This window comes from Astyanax mexicanus, chromosome 3 (genome assembly GCF_023375975.1).
Source record: "Astyanax mexicanus isolate ESR-SI-001 chromosome 3, AstMex3_surface, whole genome shotgun sequence".
NCBI classification, from domain to species: domain Eukaryota; kingdom Metazoa; phylum Chordata; class Actinopteri; order Characiformes; family Acestrorhamphidae; genus Astyanax; species Astyanax mexicanus.
The window spans coordinates 7,059,417-7,077,758 of NC_064410.1; the positions used below are offsets into that span (position 1 = coordinate 7,059,417).

Below are 18,342 nucleotides of genomic sequence, written 5' to 3' on the forward strand. Positions count from 1 at the left end.
TGATATAGGAGTTACACAGTTTCACTGAATTACTGAAATAAAGCAACTTTTCAATGATATTCTTATTTTTTTAGATGCACCTGTAATGGAAGATATTGCCCTGTCCCAACGTTCAGAGATGCACTTCTGTGAGCAAGATCTAATTGTTAATTAAAATTAACAATGAAATTTTAAATTAATGCATTCTGGTTTATTTAAATATAAAACATTTATTTACACTTTACACACTTTACACAGTGTCCTGACTTTTTTGGAACTGGCCGCTAATCACTATGGGGTGTTATTTATAAGGTGTTATTTTGTTACTCTAACCTCTCGGAGACTGGCGCGAGAAGAAAATCTGACACCTGTCAGGATACAGGTAGCAGGTGAAGATCTCATGAACGTAATGAAAGAGCGGCGGCTGTTTTTAGCTAATGGACATGTGTTTATGGATGCTGGGCAGTTTGTTGGAGTTAACTTACACAGCGTGTTCGAGTCTTCTTCTAGAAGTGACTCGGAGCAGAGTTAACTCAGAGTAACTGAATAGGCGAAGTACGGAAAGGCAGCCATGTGTGATCTGTGTGAGTGTGTGTGTGTGTGTGTGAGTGTGTGTGTGTGTCTTAGGTCAGTGGGAGTCCCAAGAGAATCAGGGCTGTAACTGGAGCTTCTCACAGAGTCCATTAATATTGTACAGCTTTGGGCCAGCCGAGGGCTGAAGAGCGAGCGGCACACTGAGAGAGGGAGAGAGAGAGGAAGAGAGAGAAAGGTAGACAGGTGGGAAGAGAAGAAAAGACAGAAGTAACGGAGGAGATGCTGAATGAATGTACAAAAAAAAGAGAACTACAAAAGTGAAGCGAAAGTAAAGAGAAGAGACTTAGATCCTCACCATGACTCTGTGCAGATGCTGTCTCTCCTCAGGACCGTAGATGCCCGAGGGTCGTAACACACACGTCCGCAGCAGACCGCCGCCTGCAGAACAAACCAGCACACATTTCACTTCGGCTTCAAATGACTTTTTCCATATTCACTAATTGAACAAAAGCATGTATGGATTGTGTGTGTGTGTTTAGATAGGGGTATATCATGACCTTACACCACAGGCCATGCTTTGCTTAATTGAATATGTAAATAAGGCTGGGGTCAAGTTTCAGCTCAGCTGCTGTACGGCTGTACATCTGTCACTTAAGGAATCCATCATGTTGGGGAAGACATGAAGGACAGGTAGGAGCATAACAAGCAAATGACTTAATTTGGGGCTCCTGGGTGGAGCAACTGTCTAAGCATTGGTGAATTCAACTGGGGGAATCCCAAAAAATGGAATCCCACTGTCCTTGCTTTCTCTGGGTGGGTCAGATGTCCCTCCCTCTCCCCCATGACTTGGTATAATGCTAGTTAATACAATTATCTGTCAGTTAATATACCTATTACTATAACCTATAGCTGGCAATTCCTACCCCCTGTAATGAATGGAGCTCCATAAGCATCATGGAGCTCTGCCTTTCTGATATCTTTCTTGGCCTGCCTTTTCTGGGCTTAACAAGAACTGTCCCTGTGGTCTTCCATTTCCTTACTATGTTCCTCACAGTGGAAACTGACAGGTTAAATCAACTTTTTGTATCCTTCCCCTGAACAACTACGTTGAACAATCTTTGTTTTTAGATCATTTGAGAGTTGTTTTGATGAGCCCATGATGCCACTCTTCAGAGGAGATTCAAATAGGAGAACAACTTGCAATTGGCCACCTTAAATACCTTTTCTCATGATTGGATACACCTGGCTATGAAGTTCAAAGCTCAATGAGGTTACCAAACCAATTTTGTGCTTCAGTAAGTCAGTAAAAAGTAGTTAGGAGTATTCAAATCAATAAAATGATAAGGGTGCCCACACTTTTGCACCGGTCAAATTTTGGTTTAATGCATATTGCACATTTTCTGTTAGTACAATAAACCTCATTTCAATCCTGAAATATTACTTTGTCCATCAGTTATTAGATATATCAAACTGAAATGGCTGTTGCAAACACCCAAATATTTAGAACTAAAAATGATTAAGATTAATAGGGGTGCCCAAACTTTTTCTTATGACTGTATGTAGATTGCTTTCTGAAAGCATTAACATCTTTGTTTTTAACATTCTTTAATCAACTATTTCATGTGTGTACCGGGAATATGTCATTGAAGACTAATATTACCACCCACAGTGGACAGTGCAGTGGGTGGTAATGATCATGACTAGCAGCATCTGGCTAGGATTGTCGATGCAAACAGACAAGCCACATTCAATGCAGGAGGACCCACATGCATATCCCACAGGTCAGTGCAGCATTCTTTAGCTTCCATGGGACAAACTAGTGTCTGCCTATGTCTGTAATGCAAATATAGGTTCTAATAGTAATCAGTTTTTTTTTGAGTATTTATGTCCAAGCTTAGCACAAGATGATTGCAGTCTGACTATGGCGAGTGCAAAATTTGCACTTTGTTGTATCTGGCAGTCGTTTATGACACTTTGTCTAAATTTTATGATGAATGGACCTATAGAAATTAGGGGTGTGACGAGATATCGTGCCACGAGATCTCGCGAGTTTAAATGTGACGATATTTCTCGTCAAGCTTAAACCTGTCTCGCGCGAGAAAAAAAAAACAGTTTAATGTGGACTTTTTAAGAGGGATCTGGCAACCCAGTAGCAGCGAGTGTGAGAGCAGCTCTCAGCAGAAGAGGAAAATGGGCGGACCGCGGTCCGGACCCAAACGTTGTCCAATGCGGACCCAAACCGATAAACTACTGAGAAGGATTTAATTGTGCGGCGCAGTAAACTCACAGACCAATCACGTGTGGGGTAAGATCACCAAACGCTCTCTTCAGTCAGTATGTCTGGCTGCATTTTGGCTCCAGTGAAAACAATAAACGGTAACAGAGTGACCAACAAGACACAAACCATATATACATACTGTAAGTAAATCCTACACATGACTGTTTCATAGGCAGTTGTACTAATCCCTTAGCTCTGTACTGTATTAAAAAAATATTCTGTCTCTGTTTGCACTTCAAGCATAGTCTTAATATGACTGGTTATGGTTATGCATAGTTAAATTACAAGAGATTTAGGAGAAGAAAAACACAAACCATAGTCTTAATATGACTGGTTGTGGTTTGCACTTATTGTTTGCACTATATAAGACCTAGAAAAGTTGTATTTTTATTTTTTATTCTTATTTCTATTCCTTATAGAATAAATGTGTGAGAGAAACCAGTCTGTTAAGTTTGAGGTATATGATTTTGTCCAAAAAAAAAAAGTTTTCTTTAAAATTTTATTTTTAAATCTCGTCTCGTGTCGTTATCGTGAACCCAATATCGTGTCTCGTCTCGTCTCGTGGTATTAGTGTCTCGTCACAACCCTAATAGAAATGCTCCAAAAAGGTTGAAATAAAATCTTTTACACTGACTTCCATTGAAAGTTAAAGGTCTCCTTCCGCTTAAATCCCCTTTTCTTGTTCTTTAACTTTCTGAGTTGTATATGCATATGAAACTGTTCTTCAACCGCCATTGTCTGCAGTAGTAAAAACGAGTTGATCATCAAAAGCATTGTGTCTACATCAACTTGTGAGTTCAAGGCCTCGCCCACCATGGCTCGGAACTGCCCACAGGCAGAGCTAAAGCCGGGCTGCAGCAGAGTCGACACTATCTAGCTAAAGAGCTTATAGATCTGTTTACCCCAGCTAGTTAATGTAAGCTATCTTGTGTAAGTAACTACAGATTTAAATTGGATCTCCGGTTGATTCTGCGTTTTACCGGGACCTTAAATATACACTAGGGAAGCATGGTTTGACTAGGCAGCACAACTCAACAGAACATTGGTCAAAGCTTTTAAAAAAATGTACGATACAGAGCGAACTCTGGGGCTTTGACGTGGTGAAACTGCCCAAGCAATGAATCACCGAGTCTGAGGTAAGAGTTTAGTAGAGTTAAAAACGTTATCAATGCTCAGACAGAGTGGCACCAAGGGCCTTCCGCTCGCCCTGCGGGTGAGCTACGCTGCTCTCCCCATGGCATTGATAACACTTTTGGCTTTGGGGCCGCACGACGAAGCTAAGAATCTGACAATCAAAGGCGATATATTATGAATATATATGAATATTCGTGAGCAAGAGCCAAAAAAACTGTCTTTCTTCAGAGACTGCTAATTCAGTAAACTAAAGCAGGGCTATACAGAAACATCAGAGCACTTTTTTTTCACAAAAAAAAACAGCTCACATTCTTTCATACTAGAGACCACAACTATGTAAAAAAATTAAAGAATGAGACCTTTAAAAATATTAAAGTTGCTGTTTTAAAAAATGGTAATATGTTTAAGTGAAGTAATCACTTAAGATTAGACCATAAGATCTAAGTGTGCTAAAACATGTGAAGACATATTACACAACCTGTATACACAAATGTATACACACCTACACACAAAAACATTCCAGTCTGTAAGAGTGGGAGGACGCTTCAGACACACCAGTGTCGTTTACAAAGTGCTGTACCTTATTGTTAGGCCCAGGTCTAAATTTAAACTGGTGTCAGCAGGTCCTGCTGGGTTCGGTTGCAGGCTACGCATTACCATAGCAGCCGTTACCTCAGTACCTCATCAACGTGCGCACACACACACAGACTCACACACATATACACAGACACACACACTCTAGATGTGTGCAGGAAAAAGGAGATGGCTTTCTCTTATCGCTACTGTATGCCAATAACAGGATCGGCTTCAGAAAGCCGCGAGGTCCAGTTTCCATACCTTTTAATGATCTTCCGTTGGCAGCCAGGACCATGCGGTCAGCGATAGCTTTCGTTCTGGAGTAGTGGTCTATATGCTGAAGAGAAGAAGGAAAATCACAATACAAGCGTTAATTAGTTTACGACTCTAATCAGATTCAGACTCTTAAACTCCACAACTTCTGTTACATCCTAAGGGGTTGTTACACAGGAACTGACTTAGGAGTTCTTAAGATATATAGTAGGGGTGTCACGATTTCGATATATTTCAAGTCAAAAAGACTTGCTGTTTCATATGCATGTACATATATGTACATGCATATACATATATATATACATGTATGCTGTTGTATATGCATATGCATATACAACTCAGAAAGTTAAAGAACAAGAAAAGGGGATTTTAGCGGAAGGAGACCTTTAACTTTCAATGGAAGTCAGTGTAAAAGATTTTATTTCAACCTTTTTGGAGTATTTCTATTAGGGTTGTGACGAGACACTAATACCACGAGACGAGACGAGACACGATATTGGGTTCACGATAACGACACGAGACGAGATTTAAAAATAAAATTTTAAAGAAAACTTTTTTTTTTTGGACGAAATCATATACCTCAAACTTAACAGACTAAGCTGCTTCGCAAATGGTGCAGCACGCTGTAGCTCAAAGAGCAGCCCTTTCTCCAGAGAATGTGGACATTCTCATCTTCTTAAAGAAAAACTTGAAAATATAAAAATAACAGTTGTTTTGTCTAGCCTCAAATATGTTAATAATTTTGGTACCTTAAGGAGCATCTTTCTCTCAGATAAAGTTAATAATATATCTTTGTTAAAGAAGAAAACTTGTCATTCTCAGGGACTGAAAAAGTCTTAAAGTCTTATTTTTCATGTTAAACTGTTATAGTAGGATAGAGTTCAGTTTGTTAGGGCTCTAATTGTTCTATTATTTTGTACATGACTGTTCCTGTATTTTTTTTTATTATTTATTTTGTTATGTTGCACATTGCTGTTTTAATAGTGCACACTGCTGCTACCAAAAAAAGCCACTAGATGGCATTACATATATAGCTTAATTAAATTATTTAAATTTGACCATTAGTGCCTAATGTGGTGTATTGCAGATCACTTGTATCACTTTGCATCACTTATATCAAGCCCACCTTTTGAAATAAGATATTGTAAATTTGATGAATCAAACCAATGACTGACCATAGACTAATCTAAAACTGGCATAGGCCTCTCTGCTGTAAAAAAAAAAAGAAAAAAGAAAATCGAGAATCGAATCGAATCGTGACCCTAAAATCGGAAATAAAATCGAATCGAGGATTCAGAGAATTGTGACACCCTTAATATATAGTACTGTAGAATCATCAGTTTAAAGGGCATATAACAGGAAAAGTTTAACTGTACTGTGTGGAAACACTGTATAGTCAATACATAGTGTTGACGAGCATAGTGCAGAATGGTTTCCAAAATGCTGATCAGTAACTGCAGAGCTCCGCATTTCTATTACGACTGCAAAAGGGGAATCGACTCCACATTAACGACTATAGACATTAAAATGGAATTTTATAAAAAAAACTCCTGTAGGGGTATTGTATAACTCTTACATTTGTATGTATAGTGTATATTAAGTATCATGCAAAAACATATCTCTGTATCTCTATATAGCAACTGTATAGGAGAAAGAAATATTTTTGGGGCATTTCTATTGGTCTTTTTAGAATTTTGATGCCTTTTGACTAGGGCTGCAATGACTCGTCAATATAATCACCATGACTGGTTACATAACTCAGTCTATATGTGTCACCATTTCGCAAAGTGAAGCTGAAGATGGCTGTGTAATGCAAGCATGCCGAAGAGAATGATAAGCATGACACCATCATGATACTGTGTGGACCATACATAAGAATCCTTGTTCTAAAAATGTTTGTGCATAGCAGTCATCTACACTTCTGAATGTTTTTTCTTCACCATTTCTGCGGTGCTGCTGTTCAGCTAACGTAATGTTGCTCTGTGTGTTATGCACTGTTACTGGCTATTTTATACAATACCTGTTTTAGATATATACAATATTTTAGATTCTTCAAAGTAGAACCTCCTGCTTAGATTAGACAGTTTTGCACATCTTGGCTGGATTTTCTCAGTCAGCTTCATGAGGTAAAGTCACCTGGAATTCAGGCAGTTCAGTTAACAGCTGTGCTGAACTCCTCAAGAGTTAATAAACACTTGAATTTCTTGTCTCTTATTGTGTTTGATTAAGAGCATCAGTTGTAAAGTTGTAAAGAAGAGGTAGAGTTGGTATACAGTGAATAGCCCTATTTGAATAATGTCTGAATCCATATTATGTCAAGAACTACTAGTACAGGTAAAGAACAAATAGTACTTTAAGAAATGAGGGTCAGTCGGTCAAATAAATTTCAATACATTTTAAAGTATCCTCAAGTGCAGTCATCGCAAAGACCATCAGAAGCATAATGATGGAGCTGGCTCTCATCAGAACCACCCCAGGAATGTAAGACCAAGCATTCCCTCTGTTGCACAGGATAAGTTCATCAGAGTTACCAGCCTCAGAAACCACAAGTTAACAGCTCCCCAGAAAAGAGCCACATAACAGTATTTTGGTTTGTTTAACACTTTTAAGTTACTACATGATTCCTTATATGTTCCTTCATAGTCTGGATGACTTTAGTATCCATACGCAACTTCGCAAGACCTCTGTTGGTGCTTTGCTCTTTCTGGCACCAAGACGTAACTGCAGCTACTTCAACTACTTTAACTCCTGTTAGTTGTGGGGTGGGACCTCCACAAGCATCAATGAGTCCTTTAGGCGCCCATGACTCTGTTTATGGTTCACTGGCTGTCTTTCTTTAAAGCACTTTTGGTATGTACTGACCACTGTACCTTGGGAACACCCCACAAGACATTCTTGATGTTTTTGGAAATGGTCTCCTGTCAGGGTGTTTTAGAACATTGCCCATTATTCCTGCTTCCAACACATCAACTTCAGGACCTGACTGTTCACTCACTGCCTAATCCGTAGATCTCTCCTCTTGAAAGATGACACTTTTGACGAAGTTAATCATTTTATAGCTAATTGGTGTAATTATGTAATAGAAGATTGGAACCACAAGCAGGTCCTGATCACCAAAGCCCTACAACTCTTCTTAAACGATTGTGAAAGTCCTGAGAGCCCTGACATTCATGCTCGGGTGAAAGTCACCAGATGACAGTTAGCATTGGTGGAAAAATGAGAAATGAGTGACACTGACACCCACTACAGCTCGCAGTACGGCTGTGTGATTGACCCTGCGCCGTGTCTTCATTACGTTGCTGGAGATGAGCCAGCGGAGGATGGCTTGTGTCTCACTCCAGACCACATCACACGTAGGAGGTGTCAGGTAGACTCACTCAATCTCATTAATCTTCCCTAACTCCTCTCTCCTGGAGTTCAGGGAGGAGATGTGGATACACCTCCACTGAACAACCAACCGACTAACTGTTAGCCTGTTAGCAACATACAACAATAACAATACATCTCATATTTTACATACTTATCAGGGTTCTTGCCTCATTTTAAAAGTCAAATTTAATGCTTTTTAAGACCTTTTTAAGACCTTAATAAATATGATTTAAGGTCCAAACATGTAGTCATAACTTTTTTTAAGTAGAAAATAATGTATTGTATAGAAAATAAAAACTTTCTCATTTTCCTATTTGTTATCAATTTTCTTTTTTTTTTTTTTGATTGTGATGCAGAACATGTTAGCATGTTAGCTAGCTCACCTCTAATGTTAGCTCGCTCTTCGCTAACCCTAATTTTCTCCCCGGAAATGTTAGCTAACTCTCCGCTAATGTTAACTCCGCTAAGCTTAGTTCTCTTCCCGGTAACATTAGCTACATATGTTATTAAGAACCAATAATTCTTACAACATAAGGGCACCAAGTGGTCCAGCAGTCTAAAGCACTGCCACTTTGATTGGGAGATCACTGGTTCAATCCAGGTCATGCAGCTTGCCATCAGCTGCCAGAGCCCTGAGAGAGCACAATTGGCTTTGCTCTCTCTGGGTGGGCAGATGGCGATCTTTACCTTCATCATATCTAGGGTGATGTCGATCAGCATAAGGCGTCTGTGAGCTGATGTATCGGAACTGAGTCGCTGCGTTTTTCTCCGAGTGCACAGTGATGCTACTGTGTTCGAAAAATTCTTACAATATTATGAGATTTTTCACTGGCAACTTGCTCTATGTCTGGGTGAGCAGGTATTCCCAGAGGAAAAAAAATAGATCTCCTTAATGTCTCTGTAGCTTCTCCTACACAATTGTGAGATCAGATAGAAAGAAAAGTATATCTCATCTCATCTCATTGTCAACCGCTTTATCCGTGAAGGGTCGCGGGGGGGGCTGGAGCCTATCCCAGCAGGCATCGGGCAGAAGGCAGGATACACCCTGGACAGGCCGCCAATCCATCGCAGGGCAGACAGACACAGACAGACACACAGACACATTCACTCACACACTCACACACTCACACACTCACACCTAAGGGGCAATTTCAACCAATTTCCAATTAGTCTGAACGTGGCATCTTTGGACTGTGGGAGGAGAGAGGGAGGGAGAACCCGGAGGAAACCCACGCAGACACAGGGAGAATGTGCAAACTCCACACAGAAAGACCCGGGTCGCCCCAGCCGGGAATCGAACCCAGGCCGTCTTGCTGTGAGGCGGAAGTGCTACCCACTGCGCCACCGTGCCGCCCAAGAAAAGTATATATAAAGCATAAATAAAATGTTAAATAAAAAAAGGATATATCTTACCATGTGCAAAGGAACACAGGGTATAGAGTCCTCATCTCCTTCCTCAATAGGCCTCCCTGCAAATACCACGTTCACCGTGCTGGTGTAGACCAGTCTGGAGATCCCCCGCTCACTACATACTATATCACACATACACACACACACACACACACACACACACACAAACACACACACATACAAGATAGAACTGCTGTCATACATAAAGCTCTCACAAATCCACAGTGGAAGAACAGTACCAGTAAAAAGTTTGGTAACAGAACTGAAATTAGTACTGAAGTCATCCAGACTATGAAGGAACACATAAGGAATCATGTAGTACCAAAGTGTTAAACAAATCAATTTGTGGGGGGTTCTGATAACTTGCGGTTTCTGAAGATGGTAACTCTGATGAACTTGTCCTGTGTAACAGAGGTAACCACAGTCATACCACAGTTAGTTCTGACCCTGCAATGTGATTAGCTGAGAGGCATTTTATGAGTGACGTTATCAGCCGGTAATGCGCTGTAACCGAAGCGCTCCATGTATTACTCCACCACATACAGGTAACCTAGCAAGGCTGCAGCGCTTACAAGCCAAACAGCACAGCTACAAACAGAGCAGCAATGGAACTATTTTAACTTGCAGATTGTTTATAACCAAACAGATCGTATTTAATTATCCTCTTTAACTCAAAATCTTTCAATAAACAGCGATAATGGAACTGTGGTATAATCACAATAATACACTTGAGGTTCGTGCTATAACGCAATAACGTAGCCTCGTGTCTACAACCGCAGCACAGCAGTGCCAACATTACACGTTATAGCACTCTGCACTCCCTCTCGTGTATTATTGCTTAATTAAGATCAGTACTAAATAATATTAGTACTAGTAACATATGACAAACAAATGACAAACATATCCAGGAAAACCATGAAAATATATATATTTACATAAATATATATATTTACTGACATTCCTTACGTATTAATCATGTCTTCACTCTACTAATGTCTGGTTAATCTGTTGGTATTTGTGAAAAAAATCTGTAAACACACCATTTATGACGTTGTTGGTGCCACCAACGTTGACAGATTCCACTTGTTCTTTTTTCAGCTAAAGGGCAGAAAAAACAAGACAACAGCCATTGTTAAACACCTTATGAAGAAATGCATAGAGACTTTCTGACTAATCTGAGCTTTTTAATACAAACATTTATATGCCTGCTCTCAAACTAACACTTGCTCCAGCTTTGGGAACTCGTAAAGAGTCATGGGCTGAGGCAGTTGTCGATCCAGGAATGTATTAAAGCTCTGGAAAAAAAATTTAGACTACTTAAAAATGATGAGTTTCTTTGATTTTACCAAATTGAAAAACTCTGGAAAATAATCAAGCGGAAGATGGATGATCACAAGCCATCAAACCAAACTGAACTGCTTGAATTTTTGCACAAGGATTGGCAAAAAGTTATCCAAAGGCAGTGTGTAAGACTGGTGGAGGAGAACATGCCAAGATGCATAAAAACTGTGCATGAATAACCACCAGGGTTATTCCATCAAATATTGATTTCCGAACTCTTAAAACTTTATAAATATGAACTTGTTTTCTTTGCATCATTTGAGGTCTGAAAGAATTTTTCTGCAATGAAGCCTTTTCCCAATGAAGCTAAAAAATAAAGCCTATAAACCTCTTGTTGTACAATTGTACAAGGAACAGCTAACTAGTATTAAAATACAAATGCATCTAAAAAGTTACTTTATTTCAGTAATCAGTTATCCTTTATTTCAGTAAAAACAGTGATGTATTTTAAGCATTTATTTTTTTATTGTTGATGATTATGCCTTACAGCCAATGAAAACCCAAAAATCAGTATTTCAGAAAATTTGATTAAATTAGATTATATAAGACCAATTGGTACTTTTTTGGCAGTGTGGGCAGTGTGCCAAGTCCTGCTGGAAAATGAAATCCGCATCTCCATAAAATTTGTCAGATGCAGAGGGAAGCATGAAGTGCTGTAAGATTTTGTGGGAAAACAATCACTGACTTTAGACTTGATAATAAAACACAGTGGATCAACACCAGCAGATGACATGACTCTCCAAACCATCACTGATTGGTGGAAACTTCACACTAGACCTCAAGCAGTTTGGACTGTGTGTCTCTCCACTCTTCCTCCAGACTCTGGACCCTTGATTTACAAATGAAATGTAAAATTTACTGATGATCAGTGATGGTTTGGAGAGACATGTCTGTCATCTGCTGGTGTTGATCCACTGTGTTTTATTATCAAGTCTAAAGTAATATAGGGGCCCAAATCTTATACTTGGAATCTTCTAATACTTCTAATAGTATTTTTTATTGCAAATAGTACTTAGAGTACTAAAGTAGATGTGATTTACAAGTGTATATACCTGCGACATACAATAGCATTCACACTGTAAATAGCAAAGTTAATAGCATCTGCCTTTTGTCTTTTCCTTAGGTTTACAGTGGTGTATATTAAACGTGATGGGGTCTGGTATTGTGAATGAGCTAACCTGTTCTGGGCCAGACATCCCATAGGAAGCAGTGTGAAATATGCAGTCCACTCCAGCACAGATTTTATACAGGTTGTCGTAGTCGCGAACATCACCCTGCAAAACAAAAAAAAACACACCATTTTTATTGTGTTCAGCATATTACTGTACTTAAAGCTGTAGAGAAAAGGCTGGATGCTTCAATTTCATGCTTCTGTAGGAAAATCACAAACAATTAATTCACACTTTAACTTTAACATGATGTTAAATCGTGTTTTACATGATTACAAACTAAAAAAATGCTTCAGATCTTACTGTTTTTCTTCATAGTTGGATAACTTTTTTTTTTATCAAATTATTAAAAACACTAAATTTAGGGTGTGTGGTACTGTATATTATACTGTACAGTGGAGCTCTGGACATTATAAAAAAACTCTGCGATCATTTCCAGCATCTTTTAATAATAGTTTTGAGGCTTTAATCCATGGGTACACCTGAACAAACTAAGAAGCAAAGATGTGAGGTGACAGAACTTTTGACTAAATTAAATTGAGTTAACTCAAAAAACCCTTTGCAATCTCTTTCTTTTCTAATACTTTTAGGCTTGACTCATGCTTGTACTTCATATTTTATATATATTTTTATGGTTTCAATTCATTGAGTAATTCTAACCAAATTAATTGAAAAGAAAAATTAGTTAGAGCAATTTCTGAATAAACTTATTAAGTTAACTCAAAACAACACTCTGTAATCACTTACTGCATCATTTGCTAATGTTTTCAAGCTCGACTCAATATGTATTGTTGACCAAACTGAAATGCAGCGTACAAAATTTTAGTTAAAATTTTGAGAGAACTTTTAAATAAATTAAACAGCACTCTGTAATCACTTACTGTAATCACATCAATTTCTAATATATATATTTTTTTTACCATTGAATCAATGTATAGAGTTCAAATCTTTTGTTTAAAATTTGTGAGAACTTTTGACTAAATTAAACGGAGTTAATTCAAAACAGCCTCTGTAATCACTTAATGCATATTTTACAAATATTGTTGTAAAATGTTATTTCAATATGTTCTTCTGACCGAACTAAGATGCAGTTTTTAAAAAAATCGGGTTACATTAGTTGAATTAACTCAAAGGAACCCTCTGTAATTCCTTACTTCATCCTTTGCTAATATTTTGAGTCTCTCTAAGATGGAAAGATTACAGATTGATTACAGATTGAAACTCAATGAACACTACAGCTATGACAGTACTCTTCTAGTGAAGAGTTTTAAAGTTTTCAGCAGGACACCCGAGTGCATCAGCAAGCTGGGGATCACCTGAAACCGGAGGGAACACCTGTCCTGCTTTGCACCTGCTGCCCTGCTGCTTCTGTTTCACCCAGCTGTCCGGCAACCCCTGCTACCCCACCCTTAGGGCAACATTAACCCTGCCCCGGACCTACCTGCAGGAAAACGGCTCCATCAGGGACGTCCCAGGGCGGCTTGTGGAGGTCCAGCAGGATGACACTGGTGCCCTGCCTGGCTAGAGCTCTGCCCAGCCTGAAGCCAAAGAAGCCGGCGCCCCCGGTCACCAGGGCCTTCCCACCCCATCGGTGGGGCTGCTCAGGGGCCTCCAGCCTGCTGGAAGCTCTGCAGTCCGGGCTGCTGCACCAGGCCCCCACTGCCCCGTTGGCTCTGTGTCTGAGCGGAGCTCCGGGCGTCCAGCTGCTGCGAGTTCGGGTCTGCGTGTAGTGCCCGTTAGTGCCCGGCTCCAGCAGGCATGCGCAGGGCAGCTGCTCCACTTGACACGAGGACCCTGTCTCCTTCATAATGCACAGCTGGGTTCAGATGAATCCTCTGCAGCCTGGATGAGAGATGCAGAGGCCAGAGAGTGCGAGCGGTTAACGGACGCGGTGACCACTGTGAAACGGATCTGAGTAAGAGTGAGTGAAAGAATGCATAATTCACCACTGAAGAGCAGAGCGAGAGCAGCCAAACTTTTCTTACACACTGGTCAGCCAACTGAGACCAGCGCTTTTACAGACATGGTCCACTATGGTACCAAAAGTGCTTCTTCTATGTACCAACCATGATCAAATTTAAAGGAGAACTCTGGTGTCAAATGGACTTTTGGTGGAGTAAAACATGATAAAAAGTACTTACCTTTAATGAATAGCACACCTCCGTTCTCCCACAGCGTTCCGAGATCCAGAAATTTTAACAGTTTGTCCAAACACCTTTCAGACTGGGTGACACGGGGCATAATTTGCCCCGATAAATTGCTTTTTCTACTGTTATCCAGGCTCAGAGTGGCTCCACACCTCCTTGCTAGAATCAGGAGAGCCCTGACATTTAAAATGAGGCATCAATAACTTAAAAAGTGCACAAGAAGCTTATTAAAAACCACTGTTTACATCCCATAATGCTTGCTTCAGCTCCGAGCACCGCAATCACTGTACTGAAAATAACATAGACATATATATATACATAGACTCCACATAGCCTACATAGCCACATAGCTAGACTATGCAGAGTCTATGTATATATATATGTCTATGTTATTTTAAGTACAGTGATGGCGGCGCTCGGAGCTGAAGCAAGCTTTATAGGATGTAAACATAGTTTTCAATAAGCTTTTTGTGCACTTTTTAGGATAACGATGGAAAAAGGGATTTATCGAGATAAATTATGCCCTGTGTCAGCCAGTCAAAGGGTGTTTGGGCAAACTGTTAAAATTTCTGGATCTCGGAACACTGTGGGAGAACGGAGGTGTGCTATTCATCAAAAGTAAGTACTTTTTATCATGTTTTACTACACGAAAAATCCATGTTACACCGGAGTTCTCCTTTAATTTCCAAGTACCACCAAAGCTGACAAATGTATTCACATTCATTCATCACTCAGGTAGAAGTATAGATACATACTGTACTGGTTTCAAATCTGCTTAAAGTATAAAAGTAAAAGTAACATAAGCAGAAAAAATAAAGCCATTAAAAACAAAAGCTTAGGGCGTACCACAGATTCCTATAATGCACTCCCCTCCTCCCACTTCTCAAAACACAGTTTTCTAAAATCCATCATAATGACTGTTATGACAAAGGTTGCTAGGAACCTGGGTGTTCTGGTTGATGACCAGCTTTCCTTTCCACACCACGTGGCCTCAGTTGCTCAATTCTGCCGCTTTGCGCTGTACAACATCAGAAAGATTTGATCGTTTCTGACGCAACAGGCCACCCAACTTCTGGTCAAAGAAGTGGTCAAAGCAGTGGTCTACTACTGCAATACTATGCTATCGGCCTCCATAAACAAATATGCCATGCAAGAGTTTGCCATGCAAGAGAAGGTTAAGTAACTCTTGAAGACAGAGCTCTTCAAAGAGCACTTACTCTCCTAACACCTCTTACCCCTAACTAACTACTTCTAACCTCATTTCCTTTTCCCCCTCCTTTTCTCCTCTATCCCAGTTTTCCACCTAGGCCACTTTCAGGACTTATGTCCTCTATTGCTAAATGTACATTATTATTTGTAAGTTGCTATGGATACATGCCTCCAATAATGTAATGTAATAAAGTAAAGAGTGTAATTGAAAAGTTAGAGGAGGCCTAATACATTATGTGCATTAACAGACAATCTACAGTCTCTAGGGCAGCATTTCGCAATAAACAAATTCGGTCATTCCTGTATCTGTCTGCCACAATTCATAGCCAATAGACCAGATACTGATACACAAGAAAAGCACAGAAAAAAAAGACAACAAGAAAACCCCTAAAATCACTCTGATAACATCAAATTGGGTCTCCAAAAACTCTACAAAATAGCAGATCTAGTTTATTGTCACAGACGTGACAATTGTCAATATGCAATATTACACTTGCTGATATATAGCTTTTGACGCAATTAGAATCACACTGTTTTAATTTCCTATGAATTGTGTATTTTATTTTCTAAATACTTCCACTGAAAGGTTAAATGTTTATTTCTTATTCTGTTTTTCCTGCAAAAGTTGCTATTTTATATATAACAAAACCCTTGTATCTACAAAACAGCATGTCTACAGGAGAAAGAAAAAAGCACATTAACTTTCAATGGAAGGCAATGCAAAAATAATTTATTTATTTATTTATTTAAGTCGTTTTAGAGCATTTCTACTGGCCCTTTCATCATAAATTTTAATACAATAATAAAAACAAAACAACATCCAGATTCACATTCTGTCAAAAATGAACTAATAACAAAAAAAGGGAATAGGAGCGAGATAAACTTTTTAAATTTTTAATGGAAGTCAATGGAAAAAAACAGTTTATTTCAGGTAATTTAGCATAATTTGTTTTGGTCCATTTATAAAGTTGATAAGAGTTTGGAGATTTTCAATGGAGAGTTTGTGTTTTCAAGTTATGTAGTGAACTAAAAATCTACAAAAAAATTAATATAGGACAGCGACAATATAAAAATAATGCAACTAGGAGTGGGTGATATTGACCTAAAATAAAATCACAATATTTTAGGGTATTTTTGCGATAACAATGTTCTTGGTGGTATGACGAAAAAAAAACCTTTTTCTGTTTCATGAATAGCTTTTGTAAAAAACAGTAAAATAAATACGAAAAAAACTGCTTTCAAAAATATTGCAATTTCACAATATAGAGTTTTTTTTATTGTCTCTGAATTTTGGCTACATTTTTGCATATGATACGATATGGTACACCCCTAAAGGTAACTTTGAGACAAAACTGGAGACAGTGGAAGCAGAGATAGATAGATAAATATATGTACGTATATTTACATAAATATATGTAATCTCCCGAAGATAAAAGACAGTGCAGTGATAATATCCATGCTTATCTATATAGAACCAGAGACTTTCAAAGGGTTCTTTTCATTCTTTTGAAAAGCATGCTTTAAGAGAAATGTTATAAAAGTATAATAAAACATACTTTTCTATACATGTACTATATATTCACAATTTGGCTCTTTTAGTTTAAACGTTATTACTAAAATTTCAAGGATTTTGTGAAACACAGAAGCAGAAAACAAAATGTAGCTAATAGAAACAAAATATAGCTAATAGAAGAACAGAATAAAATGTAATTAAACAATAGTAGAAGAGTAAAATAAACCAAATGCCTCACAATATAGCTAATTGCTTTGAAATACAGCAAGAAAAACAAGCTTCCAAAAGAACAGACAGATCAGGGACTAATTTTTCACTGAATTAACTAAATAAGTATTAAAATACGTGTATCTGATAATTTACCTCATTAAACAGTAAATATAACACATCCAGCTCAGTTTATCTAACACTGTAAACATACAGATTAAGGTAAAGAGTAGTCTACCTGGTCCCGTCATGTGCTCGTGCCGCTCTCCATCAGCTGCCTGCAGGACACCACATCCCTCTGCTGCTCCTCTACACCCAGCACCTGTCAATCACCTGCGCTTCACCTGAGATCCTACCGTACAGCTCCGAGTACAGGCGCACCCCCACCCACCACCTGCTCCCCTGCTCCTTCCGTAAACACCAGACTATAACCTTCAGCTCAGGGCAAGTCTGATATAAAAGAGATCAAATTATTATTTTCTTATTAGTTAAATAATTTTTAATAATTTATACTTTGTTGTATGTATTATTTATTGAATAAATCATCTAATTACTAAATTTGCTTCAGGATTAATGAAGCATGTCTATCTATCTATCTATCTACCTTCCAATGTGTCTGTCTGCCTATCTATGTACCTACCAACCTATCTATCTACCTACCAATGTGTCTGTCTATCTCCCTACCAACATGTGTCTATCTGTTTACCTATCAACTTGTCTGTCTATCTACTTACCAACCTGTCTATCTATCTACCAACATGTCTATCTACCTATCAATCTGTCTGTCTATCTATCTACTTACCAACCTATCTGTATGTATATCAACATGCCTATCTATCTACCTACATACCAACCTTTTTTCTGTATGTCTACCCACCTACCAACCTGTCTGTATATCTACCTGCCTACCAACCTGTCTGTCTGTTCATCAATCTATCTACTAGCCTCTTTCTGTATTTCTATCTACCTTCCTACCAACCTGTCTATATATCTACCTACCTACCAATATATCTGTTTATCCATCTACCAATCTGTTTTTCTCCCCTCTATCTACCTACCAACCTGTCTATCTACCTACCTACCAACATATCTGTCTATCCATCTACCAATCTGTTTTTCTCCCCTCTATCTACCTACCTACCAACATGTCTGTCTGTCTATCAACCTACCAACATGCCTATCTATCTACCTACAAACCTGTCA

At 38.7% G+C, this 18,342-nt stretch overlaps 1 protein-coding gene across 1 annotated transcript in view; it reads right to left on the reverse strand.

Moving 5' to 3' along the window:
• The window catches only part of sdr42e2 (short chain dehydrogenase/reductase family 42E, member 2), a 36,884-nt gene extending 19,453 nt beyond the window's left edge, over nucleotides 1-17,431 (reverse strand). Inside the window, exons 1-7 of the mRNA XM_022668093.2 lie at nucleotides 17,378-17,431; nucleotides 13,505-13,905; nucleotides 12,073-12,168; nucleotides 10,594-10,651; nucleotides 9,557-9,675; nucleotides 4,763-4,838; nucleotides 869-951 (exon numbers count right to left, since the gene is read on the reverse strand). Of these exons, the coding sequence (XP_022523814.1) occupies nucleotides 869-951; nucleotides 4,763-4,838; nucleotides 9,557-9,675; nucleotides 10,594-10,651; nucleotides 12,073-12,168; nucleotides 13,505-13,870 (798 nt within the window). The 5' untranslated portion in view covers nucleotides 13,871-13,905; nucleotides 17,378-17,431. The remainder of the gene's footprint in view (nucleotides 1-868; nucleotides 952-4,762; nucleotides 4,839-9,556; nucleotides 9,676-10,593; nucleotides 10,652-12,072; nucleotides 12,169-13,504; nucleotides 13,906-17,377) is intronic.
• Between the last annotated feature and the right edge of the window lie 911 nt (nucleotides 17,432-18,342).